The 16,242-nt window shown below is 40.7% G+C and overlaps 1 protein-coding gene across 1 annotated transcript in view; it reads right to left on the bottom strand.

Annotated features, from left to right (window-relative positions):
- Positions 1-15,729, bottom strand: part of PRKCE (protein kinase C epsilon) — a 301,550-nt gene extending 285,821 nt beyond the window's left edge. The window contains exon 1 of the mRNA XM_075708611.1: positions 15,382-15,729. Coding sequence (XP_075564726.1) covers positions 15,382-15,729 — 348 coding nt within the window. The remainder of the gene's footprint in view (positions 1-15,381) is intronic.
- Between the last annotated feature and the right edge of the window lie 513 nt (positions 15,730-16,242).

The raw sequence follows: 16,242 nt of genomic DNA, 5'->3' as shown, positions 1-16,242 counted from the left end.
AGGTCTCCCGCTCTTACCAGGAACCTGGTTTGTGAGCAGAGATACATTCAGGACTGCTGGGTACCCCTCCCATACACTCTCTTTTTTACTGTTGAAATATGTCAGCCCTGAGATGAACATCTAACATACTACATTCATATTTTAAGAAGTGATGACACAAATGTTCACTTCACACTGAAGCGATGATGACTGATACGGTCCCACATTGTACAGTGGACCTGCCAACAATATTAATAAACAAATCTGTATTCATCTAGTATTCATTCAATTCTAGTATACATTCAAAGCATTCTGTCTTAACAAAGCTCATCCTTAATCAGTGTTTCTGTTCAAGGAAAGTAAACCTGTGACTCCAGGAGACTTTGAAGAGAATTGGTTGTACGTGGGCACCATGTCTTCTCATATTTGCCTAATGCAAGAAATTCATAGCTTCTCTGCAGTCAAAGGTGTCACACTATTATAAGCCTACAGTAAGAAATCAAGCTGTTAACATACTCCCTTAAGCCGCTACTCTAATTGAATTTCATGAGCCACATACGTTTGAAATCAAGCAAATCCATATGACTACATTCTAAGGGTGCTGGTTTCTTGCTCTAGATCACTGACCAGTGTATTGCAAAGTCAATGGAAATTTTGGATGGCCATAGAAAAATGCGTGAGTTGTGAGTTTAAAGTCAATTCTCACAAACAGACGAAAAGCCTAAGTAACTGAAGCCATCAGTTCATCACCTTTGCACACCAATGCCTTCAGCTTCGCATGATACCACAAAACTGATATTCCCATCACTGACTACTTTTGGTATGATGGACCTTAAGAACACATATTTTGACATTTTTTCTGTAGCTTCTGCACAATACCTTTTGGATCAAAGAACGGTAAGTAAAAAGCTTTACTATACTTACAAGTCCAGCTGTTAAATTTATACTGATGAGGAAGCTCAGTAATATACACGATATCAAAAAGACCCAACAGAATGCCACTTCTTCACTGTGAAAGGATGGCAACAGGTATGTTGTGTCCTCCCCCACTTCACTGGAGCTCCAAACACAATAAATAATGAGTAATTTCGCAAAGCAACTCTGAGTAGCTAAATTGACACCTCCTTTTAATCTCCCCAGAATCTTTCTTCCTCAAATTCATAAAGCCTCAGTTGCTATCATCTGCACCAAATCTATCCCACCCAGGATCAATCCTGAAGCATAACATGTTAACCCCAAGCCATGTTAGCATATCCGGTGTAGTGACTTTGTGGCTTTTTCAAAACCAGGGACAGCCTTCTGTAAACCACAGGCTAGCAGTTTGCCAGGCAAGCAACACCAATATAATCTCACTGTATCTGTTTTATAAACACGCTCAGGTGTTGGGCTATCAGGCTTTGCTGCACTGCACAGATGTTCCACAGCACACACCAGCTGCACTTACTCCCTCTTCACACAACTCCAGCTGTAGGATCCTAAGCCCTTCTACTGCTAGTAACAGAGAGGCCCTAAAAATGGAAAATTAAATGTTCTGCTTCTTCAAATGAGTGACCGAAACTGAAGTGCCCTTTCCTCTGAATTTAGTGCATGAATGATCAAACAACAAATACTTCAACTTTACATTTTGTCTGCTGTTGTCTTCTACCATATTAACTACAGATATGGGATTATAAACGATATACAGAATTATGAGTTAGGATGACAACTTTCAAAGGTGGTCAAAACAATTCATTCTACATTTCAAAGGGATTTGCACATCCAACTCTTCAGCCCCTTTGACAGCTTATGCATATTCATATACAGGCAGGCTCAATACTGGAGGGACTCCAAGTACAAGCATGCAGGTTACCTCTAAATGGTAATTTTTTCACTGTAACTGTAAAGCTGGTGCTGCCCCCAACTAGACATCCAGAGACACAGCCCAACTTCAAACTACTGACTCGCTTTGACAGTCTGGAAGCCTGGTTTTACAGATCCATACCTCTACAGAGAAAGCTCCAGTGTCAAGAACGCAGCAAGGAGGAGGCCCTGCATTTCTGTTTGTTCACTACAACTGAAGGAAAGCATCCCCACAATAAAGTGGTGGCAGAATTAAAACAGAAAAAAACCCAACCAAACCATAAACCCAATAGCCTGCAAAAGCTATGCTACAAGAAGGAAATAGAAATATAGATGGTAAGAATCCTTCTTTTAGGAAAGGAAAGTAAGAAGAGTGATTGACAGATGAGGAAGAAGCTGCAAGACAGAAAGAAAGATATCTAAAAGTTATCAGGCAGACACCTTATTTCAGTAGTCTAGGTCTCAGCCCCAGTCTCCCCCCTATAAAAATGAGGATACTGATACCTCCACTGCAAAACTCTGAGATTAAAACCATAATGCTTGAGCTATACTTCTGGGTGACAGTTTCTCCATCCATTACACTTCCTCTTAGGAATGCTGTGAAGATGACTATGCTCAAGATTCTCCAGACTCAGATATTTTGCTAATGAATTTCATTACTACCTGAAACAGATAAGATCTATGTATCACTATGTGTAAATCTAAAGCAGACAAAGGCCTCTTCTGGAACCACTGATATAAAAGGCTGGACTACTCATTTTATAAGAAGATTTTATACCTGAATTATGAGTGACTGCCTATCCCATCATTTCCCATTACTGACATCCTCATTTGTTTGAGGGAATTATGTAAATGGAACCAAAGGCAAAAATTACAGCAGAGAGAGGAGATAACATGTTATATCACAAGTAGATGCAGGACAACTACGGATGTAAAAACTTGTCTGACCAGTTCACAGTATGCAAGATTATGATGAAGTTATTACACATTATCTCATGGCTCACTAAAACTTCAGACCGTAAAGTAACCAGGATCAGGAACACTTTGTGCACTGTGAAAATTAATCCACCAACCTCACCTGTTACCACAAACACTGAGGAAAACCAAGCAATACTGATGACAGCCATTTTTATGTTGTGACCTGTTACGACATTTTGAAACTTTCATTTAAATAAAGGCTGCTGCAAATATGATCTTCCTTGTTTGTGTAATCTGGTCTGTTACAAAGTGGCTTCACTTTGTTGACCATCCATCTTATTTACATGTTCCTGGGTTTGGCACACAATGTAAGCTTCAGCCTCTTTCTCTGCTGACTCACGTGAATAAAAAGTCTCCCTTAACTACTCAGTTAGACAACTACTGCTTCCCCAAGGGCCATCGAATACATTTTTAAACGTTGCAATAACACACCATTTATTCCTTTTGCGTATTTCTCTTCTGAAAAGTATAGATATGTATTTTGTTATGCATTTTCTATGGCTTTTACACATCACTTCTATCTTGATGCACACGTCCAAAACCTCTATAGATCTTATGCTGTAGTTTATGACCTTATTATCCATAAGTGAGATAATAAGTTTTCTTATTTTACAGCATAAGCTCCTCCAGGAAGAAACTATGAATTTTCTGCTTCTGCACAACCTAACACATGGTGAGTGTTATCAAAGAGAAAGCAGTAACTCCTACACTCAAAACCGTCACCCTGCCAGAATGTATGGATCCACGCTCCGAAAAGGTTTCAGCACTTCACTCCTGTCTTACCGGGGATATCACTAGCATCAAGCACATTTTCATAGGTGCATAAAATGTCTCTGAGACTTCACATTATTTGCATCATGAAGTTGATTAACCGTGCATAAAGCTTACATACAGGGGTTCTGCAGACTGGCACACTGCTGCTGGGAAGCAGATTTTACTTGCTAGTCTGCAAATAGGGTGCAGGGCTGATTCACAGTTGCTGGAAGAGCTGCAAACTTTTTGGCAGTTCTACAAAACATTTGGCCTGTAATTTGTCTTACTGATCACTGCCACAATTATGCCCAGGTCCCAAAAAGAAGCCCATACAGTCCAGTGGGAGACTGCTGTAGGGAGAAGAGGCTTCACCAGAGCTGCCCCCATTTCTCACCCTGCCTGCCTTCCATTTCAGTCAGATGCTTTTTTTGACCTCAGTCTTCCAGGAACAGTATAAAAGACAAAACTACATTCTCATACTTCACATCTGATTTTAAATCTGATTTGAAAAACTGTAAACTTTGGATTACACTAAGGATTTTGAAAGCTTTATGGTATTAATAACACTGATACAGCAAAACAGTGCTTGGCTGGAGAGTGCACACGTTTTAAACCAAATGCAACAGTTGGAACATGTTAGAGCCTGTCAGTTTGATGTCCAGAGTACATTCAAACAAGGCTAGAGATCAGTTTCATTTTATTTGTTCAAATATCCAATGATTTACTATTGTTTTATTAAGGAAGTATCAGTCAGAAAAAAACAAAATGTTAAGGCTTTGGGTTTGTTTTTTTTTTAAACTTTAAAAACGCTCTGAATAATACCACTTACAAGAAAACATGTACATACCAAACTGAAGAGAAGGCTTGTTGGCCAGGACCGACAGTTCTGACCAACACATTCACAAGCAGTTCACAGTGCACTCACAAACTCATTCATAAACAGTTTAGAAGCTGAGCTTACTACAGATACAACACTGAAATAACCACTGACGAAGACAGCTGAGTAACACTTTCAAAAGACTGCTGAATCAGGAGCCTAAATTCTTCATGTGACTTCCACATATTTGCAAAATTACAGTAGGCCTCAATTCTGAGAAATACGTAAAGCGCAATATTAAACATACAGGAATTCAATTGATGGTGATATAACTACCCGTCTCCCTAACTCAGCTAGTAGCACAAAGGAATCACTACATATGCAACTAAATGATGCACGTACTCTCAACAGTTTCAGCAACAGGGAACACCACCCAAAGAAATTCCCATTAAAATCAATACAGGAACATCAGCTTTGAATTGGTGCGCAAGACAATTTACACCCTGTCTGCCCTCCACTCATTAGTGTATTGCACACACTACAGACTTAAAACTTCTTTTGTGTTTGTTTAAGGTATATTGGTTTTTGCTTACTCACACATCTACTTACCAACAAAACCAACACAGAGAAGTTTCTCCTTTTTGCACTGCACTGGGCTATGACAAACAGAGGTCAACTGTACCTGATCTGTTTTTTTATACCATACTACTGTTGTACAATGAACACCTTTCAAAAAGGGATTGGGACCCCACAGTCCTGCGAAATGATATATAAAAGAAGGTAACATGATAACCCCTACCCAAGGCATTTTGCAACAAACAGGCAAAGCAGACACAACGAATGAGTGTGAACTGGCAAGGAAAGAGCACCTAAAGAGATCACAGTAACTTGTCTAGGTCGTGGTGTCTGGGCTGCTAATGCACCATGGGATTGTTAAAAATCAGTTTAGCCGAATTAGTATTTTAAAACCTTTCACACGGCCTTATTAAAAATGCATATGCAAAGCTACCTCCTAAATATGACCACTAAACCAACATTCTTTTTAAAGTAATGTACTTTACTATATATATATATATAAAAAAACCCAAATAATGTCTTGCATAAAGGTCATCAGAAAGAGCTACCAGGTTTTGCTCTTTAGGTGAAAAGCACTGTCATTTGCTTCTGATGCAATGGGTAAGATTTCGGAATTCATGGATTTATGGAATTATACAGAAAAATCCCATCGTTCCCTAAAAGTGGGAGATCCCAAACATTCTTAAAGCTATATGGTATACTCAGAAATAACAAGGAATTTGGGAACCATGGACTAGATCATAAGGGCTGTCCCTCTAAACCTTGGAGAGAAACACCACATCATGCAAAGCATCAGGATCTCCAAGTATCTCCAGCAAAACTTCCACTGTTGCCTCTGCCCTTGAGATTTTGAGTTAGGGATGCCAAGCGAAGCTGAACTGATAGGCTGCTGCTAAGCTACCACTACAGCCTTTCACACTGGTAAGCATTTTAGTATTATTTCTTTTGGCTTCCCCAAACTGCCTTTTTTGACTTGTACTTGGACTGTAATTTTTTGAAGACAGAAACCATAATTTTGCTTTATCTAAGATAAAAATACCAAACAATACCAGGTATTTTCTGTGATTAGGAGTCCCTGAAAATCCCAAGAGCCAGTACCAACTAAAATTTTACAACAGTGTTTCCATTGCTTGGGAGAGTTCAGTTTTCAGGGACAGATAATGTTCTTTCAACATCCTACTGACTCTGCTAAAACCAGAACATTTTGCTTCAAGTTCAAAGCTACCATATTACACTTCTTCCTTCAACCACTTCTGTAGTATAACTAACTGGAAACTCAGTGCATCACTTCTTCTGATTGAAGATAACTGCTCTGACAGCCACCAGTCGGATCAGTTAGCTCCCTGCTGCTTGCAGAGAAGCACAGTGGGGACATGCTCTGGATGAGAGCAGCTGGGCAAATCCCATAGAGCTTCAGATACTGAAGATGCTTCTGATTCCTAATGACAAGAGGAGCTCACTGGTCCACCAGAGTGAAAAGAAGAGGGAAGGAGTTGGAGTGATGGGAATAACAGCAATATGGATATATAGGAAGTAATAACAAGAAAAATGAAGGAGAAGTTAAAACAGATGGCCAGGACTTGAGGACAAGGTGATAGCAGTGGATTAAGGAGAAAAGAAGTGGGCCATGAGGTCAAGTGTTCAAGAGGTGCCAAGGCACTATGGGGTTACAGGGAAGGAAAAGGCACGGGAACTCAGAGGAAAAGAAAAAAAAAAAAAAAAAGGATTCCTCAATAAATCCAACCAGAACCACATAAGAAAGAGAACAAAGTGGACACAGCACGAGTGACCTTTAGCCTTTCCTTTTCCAACACATCCTCAGGCATCGTTTTCAAAGACCATAGATCAATCTCACCTTGAAATAAAGGGAAGTTGACAGATGCCGCAAAGACTTACGCAATGAGTAATTAAGGTCCCACCAAGAAAACTGTACTTGCAATAGGTCTCTGTAGACATCTACAGCAGGACACTTAATTCGCATAGCCTGCTAGCATTGCCAACATCAAAATCTTATGCAATCTTGTAAAGGTCATCCTACCATTTCTCGACCATCTAAAAGCCAGAACAGATAAAGAAAGATGGAGAATTGGCAGCATGATGACAGAACACATAATAAAGAGGAAACTGAAAGAAAACGAGGAAGGAGAAAACACTACTGCCTTGCTGGCTTTTAATCTGTGAAACAAAGCAAAGCAATTCCAACCATTTCCTCATCACCTATGCAGAGTACGCACCAGTCTTCCCTTCATGTCTCCACCACCATTACATCTGCTTCATTGCCACCACATCACTATCTAAAGATACTTATAAATATTACCATTGACAAAGACATATGTTTTTTAATGACATTAAAAAGGCCAACGTACGGAAGAATGAAGAGTTCTCAAATGTGTAAGAAACCCAGGTCCCCCATGATCAAGACACTTGTTACATATTTATACTGTAAAGTATTGAAAGATACTAAGTTGGAAACACTAAGTATTAAGTTTGCCTTCTCTTCATTTAAGATACAGAGATACAATGGGGGCTTGCTGTTCAAACAATGCAGACGTGAAATTTATTTGGTAACATCTAGCCATTATTCATGCTTTTTTGTTCCTGCCTGTGATGAAATAGCCCAGCAGGACACCAGAAACAACCAAAATGATTCTATTGTCTGGAACAATTAAATCAGCTCAAGTTAGCCAATATAAGGCAGAAATGGCTGCCTGCAAGCCTCTGATGGAATCAGACTTTGCCTTTTTTAATTCTAAAAGCAACGGTCTTTCTTTAATTCTGTTCCTCACCAATTCAAGCCCTACACAGTTCAGTGGGGGAAAAACTCTTAGAACTGTGTAGCTTTTCTCTAACACTGCTTCCAATAAAATAAACGTTAAAACTCCTGCTATATTTAATGGGAACATGCCAATATCACTAGGTTTTTTAGCTGTGCTATTCAGAAATATGTGAAGTCTTGGCTTCTGTAACTTCTGCTAAATCACAGCAATAATTTAACTCTTAGAGGAATGTAAGTGAGAGGACACTCAGAAATCAACTTTACTAGCAATTCAAGGTACTGACTGTGAGTAATGATCAGAGTAGACAACAATTCTGCATATGTTCTTGCATCATATTCATTTGCATTTTGCTTTACTAAAATACAGTGCAAAGTACATAACTGCCATGAAAGTTACCCAATCTCTAGAATTATTTCTTAGCTTTACAGTTGCAGTTTCATATTAATATTGCCGAATATACTTTTTAAATCTTCTAGTGACTGCCTGCCGAACAGGAAAGCAGTCACTTACAAATGCAAGGTTAAAACTTTTTGTCAGCCTTCTGTAATGACCGCTTTGCCCCCAAATAGTAGAAACCCCTGTAACTGCTACAATTTGCATGACTAAAAGGGCATGTGAAATATCCCCGTTCTTCAGACCTTGCTCTGTCTAGCTTGACAAAAGGGTTTGTTTGGTTGCCCCCCCCAAAACTGGCAGTTTTCCAAGCTGTCTTTGGACTTCTGATCTTATTCCATATTCAGATAGTTCCAGCCCTACCTTTCCATGTGGATGGAGGGAAAGTCTCTTCTCAGTCCTCTCTGACTGTGGATTTCCCATTACTTGCATACCCTATTGTTTCCAAAACCTCTCCTACCATGAACTGTAGATGTCTTTCTCTTACAGTCTAATAAGTGGGGTGAGGAAAAGGAGATTAAGACAGTACCAGGCAAAGCAGGACTGAATTCAATCAGCCAATTCGAAGCAGAAAGGTTCTCGCCTCTAATTTTTTACAAATTGTATTCACAGTGTCCTTCAAAATTTGAAACCCCCCAAAAAGTTCATTTAAATGCAAGTTTAGTTAGGGAGTGGAAACTAATCACACTTAGATGTGAAGTCCTACAATTCCAACTTAAATCAAATCCTCATTTCAGCAGTATTTAAAGAATTCTGGATGGGGAGGACAGAGATTTAGTTTTGATGGCTGAGGAAAGCAGAAACCAGGCTTGCATGTGCAAGATTTGCAGAAAAATAATAAATCAGTAAGAGTAAAATAAAAGTAAAGGATGTTGTTAAATGTTATTTATTCTCAGTTTTTCCTTGGAACACAGGCCCCAGTTGAGGAAAGAATTTAAACACATGCCTGCATGAAACCCAGTGAACCCAGCGAACCCAGTGAGATCAGTGGTTTTCTCACAACCAGGTAGTTCTGCGTAATGCCTATGGAACCACTGGCACAAGAAGGATGTGTAGGAATCGTTTTCACCCCACTTGGACATTTCTTGAAGTCCAGCTTTGAACTAATACCTATGAACTGGACTCTGTTACTGGTAATTTTGCTCTAACAAATACTTTCTACAGAGTTCAGTAGACTTACTTGCACTATGTGGAACTTTGTATCAGTATTGGTATTAGCAACAACAGGATGAGATTCTGACCAGCTGTAGGATCAAATCCTGACCTGCATCTATGATCATTCAGTGCTAACTGAAATGCATGCTCTACTACACACTTCTCATGCCCTGAGCAATTTTTTTCACAACTGAAGTGAGACTTCAAAAGCTATACACTGAGCAAAGCAGGCAAAAAAACCCAAAAAAACAGGTCAGTGAGCAACATACGGCCTTCAACTAGTCAATTTGCCTATGCCAGCTCATCCCTGTCTCCTACATGTGTAGCTTTCTGCTGTTGCCAAAAGGGCAGCTGGAGTATGTGGGGCAGCAGCAGCTATTCGTTACCCTCCTCCAGGTTTCTCTCCATGCCTCATCTCTTCCTTTCCCCACTTTGCCCTTTCTCTCTCCCTGCAGTAGCAACTGCAGAGGCAGCTTTTTCCCCCTCTACTGCTTCTCAGCAGGCTGGGAAGCACTGCAGGTAAGCAGGAGCTGTTAGGAGAGAACATTTTAGCAGGGAGTAGGAGTAGATTTATGCAGCTGTAGAAAGGGATTGATACGAGATAGTGGGTGAGCTGCGTGGTGACTGTGCCACATCCCCAGCAGAGAGGGAAAAGAGGAGGCACAGGGGGGAGACAGGCTGGGGGAGAGGGCAAGGAAGACCCCTACCTGTACAAAGTACTCTCCAAAATCTCCCATCTCCTCTTGACAACCGCCCACCCTCACAATTACGCCGAGTCCCCGTGAAACCCCGCTGATACCCTATAGCTCTCGTACCCCCATCCCCCAAACCTGACAGACCTTGCTCAGTGACAGCCTTGTCATGCAGAAACCTATCAAACAGGACAGCAATTTCCCTTTCATTTCAAAATATACCCTTCTGATAACGATGCTTTTCAGCAGCCCATGAACCGCAGTTTAGATGAGATGTAAAGCTTTCACAAGCAAAATCCCAGGCCTTTCAACACCATCAGCACAGATAAGTTCAGCCAGTAGATGAAAATAAAAATGAAAATACACTACAATCACACTCTGCTAGCCCAATGCCAACCTTAAGCAGTGTATGGCACAAGCAGAGGTTAACGCGCAGGGTGACCTGCACTAAAATGATGACAATTCCACTCTCTGTCTGCCAGCTACAACAGATCACCTGCTGACTGAAAGGAGTTCCCATTTCACCAACAGAAATGGCACTTGAAAAAACCTAACAAACAAACAAACAGACAGAAAAACTCTGATACGCACCTAGGTAGTCCTTCCACTTAATTCAGATTAGAGGTGCTGGAAGGAGGCAGTTCTACTTCTCACATCCATGGACAGCTCACGGGACCAAGGACTCAAAAGGGTTTTCATTCCTCCCTTGCTATTGCCTTTTGGGTGACATTCAGAGCTCCGTTAACCTAGGTGTCTAACTGCATGGACTGCAACTTAAAGACCTAGTCTTTCCAATAGGAAAATTTCTTCAATAGTACACTATAAGCATGACATAAAAACACGTAACTCAACAGTTCAACAAGTATATAAAAGAGTCTACTTCTTCCCCGCGCCATTTCCCGTAACTCATCATCAACTTGTTATTGAGATATTATACTAACTCATAATAGACTTGCTTTATGCAATGGCGGCAGAGTTGCATGAGTAACTTCACATTGACAAAATGGAAATATGAAAGGATGCTTTTAAAAAAGTATAATGTTTTAAATTTAGATCTTAATAAGCAGCACTGAAGAGAAAAAAAAAAAATAGTACAGAAGATATTTAGGACTAGCAAAGAAAAGCTCACTGAAATCTGTGTTTTATTTTTTCCTGACAGTGTTAGGGATTTTTTTTTAAGACAGCAGAAAATTAAACTTGTTTCATTAACCTAAATATAGCTGTAAAATATTTTCAGTGGAAATAGAGGCTTTTCTTGCTAAACGTTGTGATGTCCTGACTGATTTAGTGAGTTCCGCTAGTCGCCCTGCAAAAGGATTTCTTAGGACAATTCAATAGGTTTTCTCCTGTACAGCCGGGCTAATGGCTACGACCCTCAGATGGAGTCTTTGGCATAGGTCCAATCACACTGACTTCATATATCATCAACTCTGGAAAGTGGACTTGAACTCAGAACCCATACTACCAATCATCCAAACACATAAACATTGATCGTGCTAATTCACAGGAGTGTAACCAAAAGGCTAAATATCAACGGAATTTTCCTTCCTGATCTCAATTCTACTGATTAAAATATAGCTGCCTTACCAACTCAAGTGCAACATTCACATATGACACATGTAAGAAAGCTAGATACAGACATACTTTATTACTACCTGAATTACCTAACTCAAAAAAATATAGCCGCAGCTTTCATGTTATTAGTTTGTTTTTCAATCAGAACTTGCAGGTTATTTATTGTTCTGTATTTCGTATTTTTCAAAGTGTAAGTTCACCAACATCTTCTTGAATACTCTTTGCCATTCTGTACAACAGTTTATGCGCTTACCGAAAAGCCTGTAATGCCATAAATCCAAAGCTCTCTTTAAAACTGCAGTGTGGCCATGACTAAAAAAATCTGCAAAACTGACACTTTTACTGTGCTATGTCTGTATTGATGCACCACTGGAAAAGCAGCCATCTTTTTAATTGTCACTATACCTTTTTTAGAAACCCAAACAAATATTTTATATTGATCCTTAAAAAAAAATATATATATATTTTGTTTAAAAGCTTCTACCCAGTAAAATCTGAACCACTGTTTTAGGCCACAACTTTGATTTTTTTTTTTTTTTAATATATATATACACACATATATATTCAGAGAGTATATATATCATAAGATTAAAAATCATTTTTGCAGCTGCTGAATACTCTGTAGATAAAAGGAACCAGGATTTGGTATATTTATCTGACTTGTCCTGATACAATAGACGCTATCATGATTTCAAGCTTTGTACTTGTTTATCATTAGTGTTTCCACTGTAACCATGGCATCAGTATATAGCACAGGCTTAACAGTGAGAAAAATACCCAGTATTTTCCTAAAAAACTCATCTCAGAAAAAATACAAGGATTTGCACAACGGCAAAAACCAATCAAAGTAGGTGAGCTGGCTGAAGAGAGAAACAGTTTCTTTTTAGGGGAAAAAACCAAAACATTATTTGCTTGCAAGTCTTTTCTGTATTCTGAACTTCTGACAAGAACCTAGAAATACATTACAGGGTAAGTAATGTAACCTTGACCCTAGTGCAGATCTTCTAAAACAAATATTGAAATTTCCTTACAAAAATACTTGCTGTATTATATGAGATCGAAAACATTAAAGCTATTAATATATTGACAAGAGCTGTTCTGAGCACATGAGTGTTTTCTCAAATCTATTTAAATAGTGACAGTCCAGTCCTGCAAGAACTGTTGCATCATTCTGAAGGTAAAGAGGGGCAGCAATGCAACTACACAGAACACACTCGACAAGTATGTGGTACCCAGCTCAAACTTTCAGGAAAACCCTCAGAATGGTACAAAAAGACTTCATGATCTCCAAGCGTGTTTCTTAGATTACATTTATTTGATACTTCAGGCAGTAAGGAGGAATGGGTTCCTGTGACTGCCGCTTTTAATTTGCTTATTACAAGGTTGGGAAAGAGTACTACAAAAATATCTGCCTTAAATGCCAAGAGTGAAATAAAGGCATTAGTCCTCTTATTACAGAAGAACCTGACTGTCTCGTACCAGCAGATCTTAGTCTAACATTGGTTTAGGCCACGTGCATTTTTCTTGTACTGTGAAACCCATTCATTTCATAGACGACTTCTCTTTTTCAGGGTTTAATATAGACTCCAGACACTGATGAAGATACCAATAAATCTATTTACTTCACTATGGACTCTATAGAGATGTCATGGCCACAGGCCTTATTTTAACTCAGTGAAATGGCACAAAAAACCAGTGTGATTTTGTAAGAGCTGGCTCTCTGAAGGTCCCTATCTATTAACAATCCAACAAACATACTTGGTATTACAATTACATCGACGCATTCAGCAAATGGGAAGATTTTGGAAAGGGTAAAGCACAACCCTATAAATACTTGCCTCCACACCAAATCTAACTTTGATACAGGGAGGGTGGTGTACACTGTCTATTTTATGTACCGCACAAACACAATCCAAACTATGAGGATTTACAGCACAAAATGAGGTGACACTTCAGAAGCTTCATTATATTGAGCTGGCCAGTTATGATCCACTGCCATGTCCTCAATTTTGTCACATCAACAGACAACAAGCGTAGTCACTCCCTCGTCTCCTCCCACCCAGTGAATGCTGGACAGCAATGAATCCTGGTGCAATAAAACACAGCATTTATCTGATTCAGCTATGTAGTTCCTCCCAGATCATGTTTACAATGGGCCTCAATCTGTTAAATTCCACTATTTATCTAGGGAACGTGTTCAGACGTTTGAGTTCACCTTAAAAATCAGAGCCAGGACATACCCCAGCACACCAGCCCCACCAAAATTCAAACTTGGCATCTGCAACCTGCAAGGTCCTTCCAGATTTGGCAACAAACTCACATGTACCATACATGAAAAGACCATATGAAATTATTATTCTTTCACTGAAAATCTGTGATGACTTCCTCGTCCCATCAGTCTCAAAGATAAAACCCCACCTCGATTTCAGGAGAGCCACAACTTGATTATCATTCAATCCAGGTAAAAGACATCTGCAATACTGCTGCATTTGTCTTTTCCTGATTTGGCTATTTTTTCCCCTGCCTATCACCCAGTTTTACCATCCGAGTTTATTAATGTCTAGGTTTTATAGAGCATCAGAATAATCTAGATCCTAATTATCACAATGTAAAATATGTAGCAGACGTGAAAAATATTTTCAAGTTGTTTTAAAGTTTACTGTTTTAACAGTAAAGTTACTCAGCTCCTAATCAGCATAAATAGAGCCTAATTCTTTCACGCCTTTCCATCATTCTGACATCTCTTTATACCACTGCATTAAGTAAAGAAGCCCCAAAGAATACATGAAACTCAGAGCTATTAACTCGCTATTTTCACTTTGGTCCTGGGTTCTTTGTCTGTTTGCCAAAGAAATATTGCCCTGACTAGTATCCTTGACCATAACAAATAAATACACAAAAAGATGAGCATGCACATTTCAGACGGCTGGTCAAGCAGGGCACATTTAAAATGAGAAGACAGCTACTATTGTTTTATTATACATCTTATTTAAAGGATATACCATTTAACTGTTTAACTGCAGGAATGTGAAATGTGCATATTCACGTTTCCTGTGTTTCTTTTTTTGTTTGTTTGATTTTTCCGTGTTAAATCACAGTACCTGAGGATGTCAGACCAAGGATTTTCCAGCTTTTGTGTACTCCCACTGAGGCGTGTTAGCCTCTGGGTCTTTAAGACACTGTAGAAGCTGTTAGACACGCTGTGTATACAGGCAACAGAATTTGCCTGGCTGGGGCCAAAATTCGCCAGGACCCTTTTGCCAGCTTCAGGCATTTGAAGAAGCACTGAAGCTCTGCATTAGCTCTATGCATAAAGGTGTAGATCATCTGGGGGAAGGAAGGAGGAGCATCAGCGTTGATGCAGTGAGCTTTCAAGTGACACGAAGACCCCGAAGTATCTCGTATCAGAGGTCAGGTCTGGATTTTTAAGGCTTGTCATTGCCAGGCTGGCCAAGAGCGTTCACACTGACACGAGGAACTCGGTCTAAGTGCTGGATCTGGGTTTTGCGGTAATGTTCTGTACGGATGCGTTTGGCTGGGGTTTTTCAAACACAGTAAGATAACTAGACTTGTATTTACGCAACGTAATTTCAGGAACTGAAGTGGTAATTATACATCTCTTACTTAGATTCAGCATATTTTTCTTTCCTGCCTTGCCCGTAGACCACATGTATTAGCTATACAGTAACCATGACTATCTCAGTATAACAAAGCGTGGAAATAACGAAAAGCCTTCAGAGCCATTACATGCCCCTGGCAACCTAGCTCTGCAAGACAGATGTTGCATCCAGAGCCATGCCACTGAAAACCGTATGTACGTGTATGCGTCTACGGCGCGAACACTTACCCAGTCCTCGAAGTGGCGGCTCCCGTTCTGCAGCAAGTCCTCAAACTGTATAGTGCAGTTAGCTACGAAATCGTCGTACCCGATGGGGGCATCATGGAAAACAGCCATCTCTATCTTCCTGCCATTACAAACGTCGGTGACAAATTCATCGTTCCAAGCAGGACTGTTGGTCTTTTGCTTGGTTGAGGTCTGCCCGATCCTGGAGTCGTCCACATTGAGGGCTATGTAAGGGTCCAGCAAAAAGGTCTGTGGCCTGGGACCCACCGCATGCCTCAGAGACCACGCCGTGGGTTTCAGATTCACCGCCTCGCAGATCTTGATTTTCAGCAAGCCATTGAAAACCACCATGGCTGGACGGCTGCACTTTTCCCGGGATTAAACACTCGCACAAGGCACTCGCACCGAGAGGGAGGGAGGGAAGGAGGGAGGGAGGGAGGGAGGGAGGGAGGTCTCGCCAATAAATAGGAGGGCAGGTCTGGGAGTGGGGGAGCAGGATACAGTGCGGGTCTCTTCGCCTTGCTGCTGCCGTTACCTTTGGCTATTTAGCCTTTGCTCTTGCGACACCCAGTGAATACATTTATTTTCTTGCCCGCGTTTCTAACGGAAAACAAGGGAGGGGGGCCGCCGGGGAGGGGGAGGCGTCCGCGGCTGCAGCAACCCCCGAGCGCGATCAACGCCCGAGCAGAACGAGTCCTGGGGGCGAGCCAGAGCCTTCTCCCTTCAGCCAGACCATAACCCCGGGTCCGCCTCGGCAGAGGAGGCAGAGCCGCGACCCGGGGCGCCCGCACGCGCCACTCCTGCCCGTGCGCCGCGCAACAATACACACACACACACACGCAAATCAGAGACACCGGCCGCCCC

The sequence above is a fragment of the Pelecanus crispus genome, chromosome 3 (genome assembly GCF_030463565.1).
Source record: "Pelecanus crispus isolate bPelCri1 chromosome 3, bPelCri1.pri, whole genome shotgun sequence".
In the NCBI taxonomy this organism is placed as follows: domain Eukaryota; kingdom Metazoa; phylum Chordata; class Aves; order Pelecaniformes; family Pelecanidae; genus Pelecanus; species Pelecanus crispus.
The sequence above is the reverse complement of the archived record's forward strand: the minus strand, read 5'-3'. Positions and strand labels throughout refer to the sequence as shown.